We start from the raw sequence: 12,233 nt of genomic DNA, 5'->3' as shown, positions 1-12,233 counted from the left end.
TATTTGCAGTGAGGTGCTGCAGCCGTTGTTGTGCTTTGCATGGAGGTACTGCTAGGGTTCAGAACAGCCGGTTGTGTTGAAAGGGTGCAGTGAGGGGCTGCTGTGTTCTGTATGTGTGCAGCATGTACTCTTCATCTTCACCAGATGGTAGGTCTAGGGTATGGATTTGTTAGGCTGGAAATGTAATGTCTTCATCTGTCAAGCCTCCAGTGTGCTTGCTTACTAGGGTTGCATTGGTGGGGTTTGTTTTGTGTGTGTGTGTGTGTTTGGGTATTTAGCTGTCATTGGATACGGTGAGGTGCCGTGTTCATTTCAGTTGGGATACAGTGTGGTGCTGTGTTCCGCAAGGGGTCTTTGGTGCAAGTAAATACAGGAGGAGTCAGGTTTATGAGTGCTATCCTCAATCATCAGCATATTGTTTTATGGTTGCATCTACCGTTCTAGTTTGGTATGCTTTGTCTACGGATGTATTAGGCCGTAGGTTTTGCTGGCGCTATGATCAGTTTGTTTCTGGGATCGCTGGCTTTGTTTTCAATTTTACGCAGGCTTTCTGTGATACTCTTTCCTTTGGCGGGGGTGAGTAGTTGGTGATGTGTTGCCATTTTCAGGAATGCTGTGGAGCGTGTGTTTCCAGGTTGTTTTCCTAGCTTCCTTTGCTGTTGGAAGTTACATCCACGTTTTGACCATTTCCATCATGGGCTCTTCCTGTGGTTTCCATTGTCGGTCATCTGCAGTCCAGTGGTAACTGTGCTATTCTGTCAATGGGCTGTTTTCCTTGGTTGTTGTTCAGGTTGTTGTCCTGGTTTCTAGTTGTGGGTCCCCTTTGTTTTTTTTAGGCAAGTTTCCTAGTTGCCTAGTGCCATTTTGGTTGTTTGTGGAGTTTCTTAACTAGTTTACATACTGACCGCATGTAGACTTACTAGAGTTTCCTTGGAACTTGTGGTGGTCTTTTCTCCTTCTGGTTGTTTATTTTTATTTGTATATTTATATAGCGCCGAAAGCCCCTGGGCATCAGGGTGCGTAATATAAATCATACATCTGACAAAGACCAGAACATAATAGAAACAGACAACTGAAATAAATAAAAACGAAAAACTCAACATTACAATGACATGGTAGCACAGGCCAAACTGGGGACGGTGGATCAAAGAACAGTGCCACTGGGAGAATATAGTCCGACCAAGGGAGCTAAATAATTAAACACTAATTCAGTTCAATTCAATTCTCAGGGCCGTAGATGAGCCTACTTGCTGTGAGAGAGAAATTCTATTGAAGTACATCGGCAGACTGCTAGACCCACATCCCAAAATGATGCAGTCTGTGTTATTGCTTGAACACCAGTTAGTGATTTGAATTCTACGCAGCACTTTTAGGTCTTGCGTTCTTACACAATTAGTCCCTAGCTTGGAATTAAACCATGCCAACATTTCTTTTTTCAGGGCTTCCTTAAGTTCATATTGATTGGGCTTGGGAACAATGGTGACAATGGGAACCCACATTTCGCGGGTCCAAGACAAAACTCCTTAAGATGGGATCAGTGATACTGGCCATTTTAGCTTTCCTTTGTCGGAGGTCCTTACCAAGTGGAGAAGCAACCAGCAGAGCCTACTTGTTCAGTGGCATAGGGACTGCTCGTGATATGTTTTCCCCTTGGTTAATTGCTGTGCGGAAAGTCTTCACCTGCAAAGGCACACCTGCATGACTGGACTCAATAGGGTCTCTTTGACAGCCCTTTTGCCGGTAATTCTTGGAAGAAGGGGAAGTTTGTGTGGAGTTTTCCTTACTCATGTTGGACTTCTCTGGGTCAGGCAAATAGGAGGTGAGATTATTGGAACCCACCAATTCCACCAATCTCTGGAAATCCGTAATGTTCGGACAAGCCCCGAGCTTCCGCATCAACTGTTCCTGAAGAGGACAACAGGGCTCTAAAACCTCAGCCTCTCAAGAGCTGTGTGGGCCTGGGCGTTAATATCAAAGGGGCACCAACATATTCTTCAGAATTTGACTCATTCTGGGAATCTTTACTGATATTCGAAAGTTCAGAGCAGACAAGCTGTTTTTGTTGCAGCTTCAATCTGCTCTTAGCACTCATTGCTAAAACTTCAGACAAACAGTTGTTACTCCTGCAGGGTGTACGTACTGGTGATTGCATCAGGGGCACCACCCTACCCAAAACAATGGGCAGGGGACTAGTGGGACCCTGTCCCTCAAGTGTTCCCTCCACTGCACAAAACATTACCCTTATTCGTGCCTGCCCCTACCCGGACTGTAGCCTGGTAACTGGCATGACTTAAGAAAAAAAGCACAGGAAAAATGAGAAGGAAAATAAAAGACTACTCGGCTCCAAGTACTGAGCCGTAAATGTGCACCTGTGAAAACACACCAGCATTAACGGCTTACCCGTAATTCCAGCGCTAAACCGAAAACGCTTGTGAACTTATACGGAAGGCTGAGGAAGCCTGAATGCTCAGAGCGTGCACCAGTATCCATGCACCAGCCCGCTATAGGCCGTTGTCTATTTACCACCCAGAAGGACAGGCCATCGGCAGAGACAGCTGCAGCTCTAAGGGATTCCCAGGCCAAATAGGTTGAAGTTGGTCTGCAGATGAAGCGAAGGCACAGCTCCTTGTTCTGGTTGTATTAATGATTAATGGAGGGAGAGGTGCTGTATGGGTAGGTGAATGTGGTAAGGTCACTAGGAATGTTGAATGAGTGACTTGTGTGAGAGTTCTTAAAGTTACACCTGGAAACTGACTGGGGTGGATGTACCAGTATTACTGCCTTTGTATTTACCAGGCTTGGCACTTACCTTGTTGGGCATATGGACAGTAATTGTACTTACATTGATGTTGTGTCCAGGCATCTGTATGCCCACGGAGGCTAATACAGCTTGGCAGTAGTGTAAGGGGGATCAAAAGCCACAAGTACCGTGACTCAGCACATTTCGTTATTTTTACATTTATAACAGCCCACAAAGCCCTGAGGCATCTAGGCGCTAGTTACAGTACAGGTGCAGTAGCACAGGCCACAAAGTGCAGGACCATGCATAAAGTTACAGCATGAGGGCAGACTGTGAAAGCACACTCCAGTAAAGCCTCGCCTCATGGTATGAGGCAAGGTGTGCAAATGAGAATGAAAAGTATCACCTCATGCTATGGGTGGCTACGTCAGGTGCGCACGTAAGCACGAAGAGCCACCTTTCTCTGGATGTACAGTCAGGAAAGGCCACACCTCATGGTACAGGGGCTAAGCATGGTGTGCACATAAGCATGACGAGCAGCATTATGTGGGTGCACAGTAAGGAAAAGCCCCACGTCATTGTACGGTAGGTACATCAGGTGTGGACATAAGCATGAAGAGCAACATTTGTGTACGTGCACAGTCAGGAAGGGCCTCACCTCATGGTACACCGATGCCTAGAAACACCACTCCCCACTCTACAGAGTATCATTGCTAAACGATGCAGGACACATAGAGACAGCTGCAGATGCAGCAGGTGATAGGTGACAGTAATGATCCAGCAGCACTTTTATGGACCAAGATATTGCAGACCAGGAAAGCATCCTGCAAATGAGGATCAGATATATGACAACAAACAAGACAAGGAAGCCCTCAGCTGCGCTCTCATGGGCTGTCGCTCATTGTTATGGGGAAATGGACATGTCCTTCAGTCTGTCAGTACTGTGAAACGTTGTTTCTCTTTGACTGTGTTTCCACTTTTGGCAACATTTCATCATTGTGCAAAGTACCTTTCAGTACTGCACAATGAGTCCTTGTGTTTTCAGGCACGAGATATCCCCAAAGGAAGCATTGGTGACTGGACAATGTGCCTAGGAATGGACTGGTGGTAGCAGAAGCTTTTTTTTCGTATATTTTAGTAACTTTTCACCGAGCCATAACACGCTTACCACGTGTGGCTCATGACTATGGCAGGTGTCTGTCATCATGCCCGTGCCATGAGGTCTTTTGTCCATTTCTTTGGCTATTTTGTCGGTTGGCCCTCCACTTGGTCTTCATGACTTGGGATTTCTTTATTTGGGCATGAAGTTGCCTGCGAAAGCCGCTTCTTTTGGAGGCTAATGCAGGTCACGTGTGTGGGTACTGTGAAGGCATCATGAAGCAAGACATAGACAACAGATTCAAGGCTCAAACAAAATAGCTTTGTTTTCCTAAATGTCAAGATGGTGTTAGGCTTAACTTGCCCTATGCTGAGGTGGGATTTCCCTACCTAAAGAAACTAAGGATAGTCCGATTCTACTTAAAAGTCTATCTTTGTCCAAAACCTATACTTGCCCTCACAGCTAAAGATAAACAATGTGTAGGGATGTCAGCAATAAAAGAAATAGTCTTCCAATTAAAGTTCTGATCTTCTTCCAGCTCTTGGCTTACTTTCCAGCTCCATTTCCCCAAGTTCAAAGCAGTTACAAAAAGCCTTGGGTTTCCCTTCCCCAAGAAGACAATACAGTTACAAAAGTGCTTCCTGGATAACACCATCAAGGCAACATCAGAGTTCTGAAAAAAAAAAGCATCAGGGTTCCCTTGCCTAAGGCAACAACACAGTTCCAGAAGACTCAGGGTTCTCTTTCCCAGGTTCAACTTGTCCTGCTTGCCAACTCACAATCAGTTCAAATTTCTTAATTCTCAAAAAAGTTCCAGGTCGACATTACAATCTTTCTGGCTCTTCAATAGTTTATACAGATTTCTATCTTCTGCATTCACTTCAGCAATCAAATTTGCATGTGAAGAGCGCAAACAAAATGACAATGCGACAAAACACAAAGAGACAGGGCAGTTTACTCTGAGGCGGGGCTATGTTAGGAGCTTAGGTCATTTAAAAACAAAGGTTTTCAATGATTTTCTGAAGGATTTCACATCAGGCAAGTGGCAGTGTGTTCCAAAAAGAAGCTGCTCTAGCAGGGAATAATCTTCATAGACCTTTTCTGCGTTAGGCCCTTGGGCCCTGTATTTGTCCTTGGTTGGATGAACAAAGGGTTCTGGTAGGGAGATACGGGGGAACCAATAGTTTAAGGTATTAAGGGGCTGTGCCGAAGAGGTAGCGATGAACTATGGTGCCCAGTTTGAAACGTATACATTCCTGTATTGTTAACCAGTGGAGATTTCTTCTGTGATCTGATATGTGAGTTCTACGGGGGATGTTTTCAACAATGTGCACATCATTGTTTAGAATGATCTGGCAGTTCTTAAGATTAGAAAGTGAGGCTCCACTCAGTAGCAAATTACAATAATCAAGTCTGGGCAGGATGGTTACACGAGCGATGGTGGCGCAGTTCTTTTCTGTGAGGTAGGGGCGAATATTCCTGAGGAGGCGTAAATGGTAGTTGCAGGTTTGGTTTAGGTAATTTACATGGGCATCTGCATTTAACGAAGTCTCCAATTGAATTCCCAGGGTTTTTACTTTTTGTTGGACTAGGATTTCATTGTCTCTTATTCAGAAGGTTTTGTGTCTTGTGTCTTTACGCATGACTGAGCACTTTTACCCGCACATCGAACATTGAATACAAGGCTCCAGTCATTGTAGGGTTGGACTTACAAAGTTATGGTTTTTCATTTCTGAAGATTGTCTATGCTATAAAGATGGTCTGCCCTTTTCCCTTACAGGTATTGGTGAAGTTTAGACCTTTATTGCATTGACTACAGTGACTATATATATGTTACATAGCGTGATGCTTGTGTGGTATTTTTACATTGCTTTTCATTATTCTTTTGGGCCTAATAAAATGTATATTTTTGTATACTACTGCTTGAGGTTAATTCTTGGTGTCTAACTGATCACCCCACTCCTCCTGAGACATAGCCTTGACTGCTCTCCAAGCTACAGTGAATTGGTCCACCCATCTTCCTAGAAGTGTCCCCTGTTTCACTAACAAAGATAGCCTCCAAAACCTCTGAGCAGAGTTTAGAAATCCATTATAACAAATTGGTGTACAGCGGTGGGATAACAACTGAGGTACTTTGCTGTTGAACACTGATGTAGTACTTGGATTACAATTATACAGTAACACAGTGACATTTGTTAGCTAGGAAATGGTAAACCACCTGCTAAACCTATGAAATGGAATCAGTCACTTTTACTTCAGATGCTTCTAAATTCAAAACTTTAAGAAGGCTATGTGTTGACAGAGGAATCACTACGTCTGGCACAAACACTGAGCTGATCCAAACGATTGTAGATTGGCAGGAAAGTACAATTGTGCCTCTCTACTCCTATGATAGTGCAGAAGGTGCTGAGGTTGCTACCAGTAACAGCCTTGCGATGCATGTTGCTGCCATCACAGTGAGAGGGGATGAGGAGGAGGATGTTATATCCAATGGGTCATCTGTTTCCTCTGAGGCTGAGGCTGTGTTGGAACTCAAGAGACACAAGCAAAGGCTTAGAGAAAAAGAACTTGATTTTAACATGGCCAAGCTGGAGATGGAAAAGGTGGAGGAACAAAAAGATAGGGAACATCAGTTGGAGCTTGCCGAGCTTCAATCTGCCAATAGTTCCTCAAGAGGGTCTGGGAATGGTTCTGCCCCACCTCACATCCTATATTTCCTAAAGATCTGCTCCGTTTGTATGATGGTTTCTCAGTAGACTGCCCCCAGTGCCTGCAGTGCCATTGTGTTCATGTCAAAGACTGAGAGAAAAGATTTTGAAACATTGAAGCGAACCCTGATCTTGAAGTTTGGGACGACGCCTGCCCAATACTTGAAAAGATTCAGTACAAGAAAATAGAATGTAGTACTCGGATCACATACAGAATCTTGAAATAACTTGACTGGTTGGGAGGAGGTTTATAATATCACCACATTTGAAGGCATGATTAATTTGGCTATGCTGGAACATAGTTTTGCCTTATGTTCCCCTGAGCTTAAGCAGCATATGACTGACTCTAAGGAGATAGATGCTAAGAGGTTGGCCACTGAAGCAGATGTATGGGTATCCCATGGGGTGTCCCATAAGGACAGTGCTGCTTCTGGGAAGCAGGAGGAGGGAAAAAAGCAAAAAGAGAAAGAGGATGGGTCATCTGAACAATCTTCCTCCCAACAGGGCCATAAAATGTGTAAGAAGGGTAAACCACATGACCATGTACAGGGTAGTGGGACTAATCACCCCAATCACAACTCGGATTTTTCCAAGCCTCTCCATCCCAAGACCCAGTGGATCATGTGTGGTTGGTGCTGCCAATGACCAGATGAAGGGGGATCCCAGATGTAAGGTCAAAATCTTGGGGGTCCACTCAGTGAATCGGGACTTTACCCATGATGAGGAAGAAGTACTCACAGGGGCATGCTTCGCTTCTGACTCCTTACCCTGTGAGATAGGATCAGAAGTAGTCTTAGTTTCCCTGGGATCCATTGAACCCAGAGTAGCTGAGGCGTATGCCTCCGTCCCTGATAACACAAAGCATTACTTTAAGGCTAGTATCATGCTAAATGGTGTAGCAACCTCTGCCATTAGGGACACTGCAGCCAGCAGAACTGTTGTGAATTTCACTTTGGGAAAGACAGAGGAGCTAGCCAGAGTCCCTCTGGTGCCCACTAAGTTGGCTGATGGCCCCCTCCCAAGTTCCCAGTTATGCCTGTAACTGTGAATGGTGGAGTAGTTAGAATGCCTGTGAGAGCTCAGAGGCATTTATCTGGGAGAGTCCTGCTGGGAAATTATATCAGCGACTTAGGTCTTGTGGGAGATATAGCACAATGGCCCTGCACTAGGTCTCAGACCAAGACTGCACTGGTTACGTCCAAAGCTAAGCAAAAAACTGAAGGGGAAACCCAAGGCCAAGGGAGTAAAGAAACCAAAAAGAGGGAAAGAGAATGTTACCCACAACTCACCTACGACTGAGGTGGAAGCAGTTGGCCAAGCCCCTGAACCCCCAATACCATCCTAAACTGCAAAACATGCTTGCTTAAGGTGGTCCTGACAGGGTTGAGCCGGTCCGATAGCACAGCGAGTAGAGCGCTCGCTTTGACATCTGTGCAGAGCCTGCTGATGCTGGCTCAAATCCCGGCAGGGCCAAACTCAGCCGTTCATCCTTCCAAGGTAGATAAATGAGCACCACACACCGTGGGTAATAATAAGCAGCGCTCAGATACCTGAGGGTTTGCAGCGCTATATAAATGCTAAATTATTATTATTAGTAAGTGCCGACCTTTGGAAAGCCTAAGGAGAAATGCCTGTTCCCAGCTTGAGGGTCAACCTCCTGGGAAATGTATTGGGAAGGTGGGCTTCTATATAGTGAGCCCACAGAGTCTACTGAAGGAGACCAAAGGAGGTTGGTGGTGCCCTTCAAGTGAGACCCTTCCTTCTCCTTTTGGCACATGATGTCCCCCTTGCAGGTCAGCGTGGCCTCAAGAAGACTAAGGAGAGGTTAGACATGCACTTCTACTGGCCCAAGATCTTGGTCCAGATAGAAAGCACTGCAATGCCACTTGCAATATCACTGGAAAAAGTCATGCAACAATTCAGGCTCCAACGCTATCACTTCCTGCAGTGGATGTACCATTTCGAGGGTAGATATTGACATTGTTGGCCCCTTTGAAGCCCCAACATCCTCTGGCAGCAGGTTTAATCTGGTGTTAGTTGACCATACCTCCATAAGCCACCCGACTTACGACCGTAGCTGCTAGGTCAGTTGCAAAAGCATTGCTTGACATTTTCATCAGTGCTCGCTTCCCTAGAGAGGTTGTATCTGACAGATGCAGCAACTTTGTGTCCAAGTGCATGCAAGCCATGTGGAAGGAGAGCAAGGTCTTTTATGAGTTTTCTTCAGCTTATCATCTGCAGACAAATGGCTTAGTTGAAATGTTTAACAGAACTCTCAAAAGCATGATTGGCGCTCTTGAGGAACCCCAGAGTAGAAAATGGGATATCCTTCGACCATGATTACTCTTTTTTTAAACTTTATTTTAAAGAGAGACCCAGCAGGACAGGCGCAGATCAAGTTCAACATGTTATCACAACATACATTAAGTAAGAGACATTGACAGAATATCACATACTTTATGATACAAAATTAGGGGTTGAACATAGGTGAGGAGTCATTGTCCGGTGGTTTATCACATAGATCATTTCTATATGGGGCCCAGATATCTTTCAGGCGACAGGAGGTAGGTACTGTTAACAAATATTGTTCTTCACATTCATTAACCAATGCCAGGTCTTTCAAAAAAGTCGACCATGCTTACTCTTGAAATGTATCCCCGATACAGGATGCCCCACAAACAAAAAGAAAAGGGAAGTCCTGTGGTATTAAAATGGTGCAGGTCCATATGCTCCATTTTGCATCGTAATGTGTAAAACTTGTCTTTGCTTTTTAAAAGAAAAATTAAATGCTGTCACCCAATTAATGTGCCTATTTTTTATAGGCCCCGGATGATCTCTCTAATTGTCTTGCTATCACTTTCTATTGCAGGTCAGTGTGTCGCCTATGAAGGAAGAACATGAGAAATCACACCAGAAACATGGTGTTCATCCTTGCTGGATTTTCCATCCATTCAGATGTCCAAGTCACCGTGTTTGTTGGTTTCCTGCTCATCTATATCATTGCGCTATTGGCTAATGCTACTGTCATTATGGTCATTGCTGCCAGCACAAAGCTCCACACCCCTATGTACTGCTTCCTGTGCGTCTTGTCCTGCCTTGATATGGTCCTTGTATCTGCAACAGTCCCTAGATTGTTAAAAGACACGTGGGACCAAAAGAAGCACATTACTTTCAATGAATGCATTGTCCAAGGATTTGTGATGCTCATGTTGGAAGTTACAGATGCTTTCATTCTTACTGCCATGTGCTATGATCGTTACATCGCCATTTGTCACCCCTTACGTTACACAGTCCTTGTGAGCCGACGCCTGTGTATTGAGGTAGTTTACTTTTCCTGTTTTTGTGGCTTCCTCTTCTCTTTCATAAACACCTTTCTGGTTTTGCGGCTATCATTTTGTGAACAAAACAAGATTGACAATTTCCTCTGTGAACTTCCAGCTGTGCTGCCACTAGCCTGTGCTGACACTCTAAGAAATGAAATTGTGCTCTTCGCGTTAGCTGGCAGTGAAGGTGTGGTAACCTTCACAATCATTTTCATCTCTTACCTACATATTATTCGGGTTATACTGAAGATACCATCAGTGGAGGGGAAACGAAAGGTCTTCTCGACATGCTCAGCACATCTCATGGTGGTTTTCCTATTCTTTGGAGCCGGAGCTTGCACACATTTGACACTATCAAGTAGTCCAAGGAGACAAGATAAATTTGTATCACTCTTTTATGCAGTTTTTTTACCCATGTTAAATCCCCTTATCTATACTCTTAGGAATCATGAAGTGAAACAGGCTCTTAGGGAAGCAATTGGTATGAAGAAACAGTATAACTAGGCCTGAGAGAGCATAGCATATTTTTCTTTTACAAATCTTGGAATACAGTTCTTGGTCTGCAAAATAAAAAAAACATATGGATTAAGGTGAATGGAAGGTTCAAAATCTTCAACTTTGTTTTTACATGATGTGTAGAACAAACTCATGCAAAATAGGGTGAACTGGGTGAAGGGTCATTGTGATCTCTTTGAGCCTCTACAATGTTTATTCAGCCTATCAGCTTCCTTGAAATACTGCTGGGTTATGTTTTGCCAGGATATCATCAGTGCAGAACTTTAATTCTCTATTCATCCTAGGGAATGCAGCGCAAGCAATGAAACTGCAAATAAATGAAACCATAAAGAGTAATGTATCCAAGCCAAGGCTTCATATAATTAGCCAAACTATTATTGGTTGTGGCTTAAAACGTCAAGGATGGAGTTTATTGGATGCTCAATTACGGGGATTTATAAACCAGATTTGTGATTCACATGACCTCTTGATGCTGATTACAATCTTTTTTGATTGATTATATGCTCATCTATGGTTGTGGGCCTTTAGTGTATTAAGGTACGGGTCAATGGGGTGGCGAAGGTGAGTGGTCCTGGCAGAAAGGGGAAACCTCTATTGGCCCTCTGTTATGGTGATGCAAGAGCATCTCTTTGATTACTCATCAGGGGGGTTGATGAAATGTTGGCCTTTAGGGTGCATGTCATGATTTAAGATTGTAGGTTATGTTATGTGCACAAGGCCCGATAAATGTAGGCCTCACCAGTGCTTTATTTGTGGCTGTGTTTGCCAGGGCTCAGCCCTCGTACTTATTTTTGAGCCCCAGCACTTATTGTCTCCGACTAAGTTTGATAATAAAGTGATCGTAGTCAGTGCATCCATCAACTAATGTCACCAGTGGTAGAGATAATATTGATTGTATGTCACTTGCGGGTGATCCCAATGCTGCTTCCATAGAAAAATGAAGGAAATGAAGGAAATTAATTTGTAAAATCAAAGGCTAAATGATCTCATTCCAATTCACATCGGTCGGGAAAAAGATGGTCAAGTTTTTTGAGTAAATGTGATATACGGATGCTAAACGGACGTACTGCCAGTGATATTCCGGGAGCTTACATGTGGAAATGTGGAACTAAAATGGTTACTATACATTCCATATATTGTGCTATCAACTTTATCCCCTATGTTAGGAGGCTTGAGATGTTGCCTACAAGTAATCGTGACAATCATCCACTGCCACTCCAGACAGTATACTCCATAGCCCCTATAGAGACTAGGAAAATGCCCCCCTGCAGCCTACTTCTGCAAGAGTCTGTTCAGATACATTCTGGTTTCATCATCACCGTCTTGTGGCCAATGCTGGATTTGACTTTTATGGACCTCATTGATTCTCGGTGCATCACACTTTCTCATGGTGGCCCTGAATCATGCTGTTCCCATCTTCATCTTGTATCCTGGATTGCAAAATTATGTGTTACTACTGACTTCTGCAATTGTATTCTCCCTCCCCTCTTGCTTCTCCACTCTTTTTGACTGCTTATTCTCTGTCCTCGCCTCCTCTCCCTTTTCCTATCTCCTCCACTCCTTCCCTTACTTTCTATTATGCACTTACTCTATCAGAATTGTCCCTGGACCCAGTATGATAGCAACCTCGTTTGTCTCCTCCCCCTCCCCTTACTTGTTTCCCCCCCACCCACTCCACTATCTGAAATGTTTTCAGGCCTAGTATGATAGTTGCTTGTGTTGTTCCTCCCCTCCCTTTCTGCACCCATCTCCCTCTCCTTTGTTTTCTTTGCCTCTACCAGAAATGTCGTCAGGCCAAGTACGGTGGTTGCCTGTCTGTTTCCAATGCCTTCCCACTCGCCCCTCCC

The 12,233-nt window shown here is 44.2% G+C and overlaps 1 protein-coding gene across 2 annotated transcripts in view; it reads left to right on the top strand.

Moving 5' to 3' along the window:
- The window catches only part of LOC138566180 (olfactory receptor 2C1-like), a 31,889-nt gene extending 20,642 nt beyond the window's left edge, over positions 1–11,247 (top strand). For both annotated transcript variants that reach the window (XM_069643228.1, XM_069643220.1), the window contains one exon: positions 9,417–11,247. In XM_069643228.1, the coding sequence (XP_069499329.1) occupies positions 9,445–10,374 (930 nt within the window). In that variant the 5' untranslated portion in view covers positions 9,417–9,444 and the 3' untranslated portion in view covers positions 10,375–11,247. The remainder of the gene's footprint in view (positions 1–9,416) is intronic.
- Positions 11,248–12,233: the final 986 nt, after the last annotated feature.

The sequence above is a fragment of the Ambystoma mexicanum genome, chromosome 1p, assembly GCF_040938575.1.
Source record: "Ambystoma mexicanum isolate Mex_15411 chromosome 1p, UKY_AmexF1_1, whole genome shotgun sequence".
Lineage (NCBI taxonomy): Eukaryota > Metazoa > Chordata > Amphibia > Caudata > Ambystomatidae > Ambystoma > Ambystoma mexicanum.
Note: the sequence above shows the minus strand (reverse complement) of the source record. Positions and strands in the feature narration are given on the sequence as shown.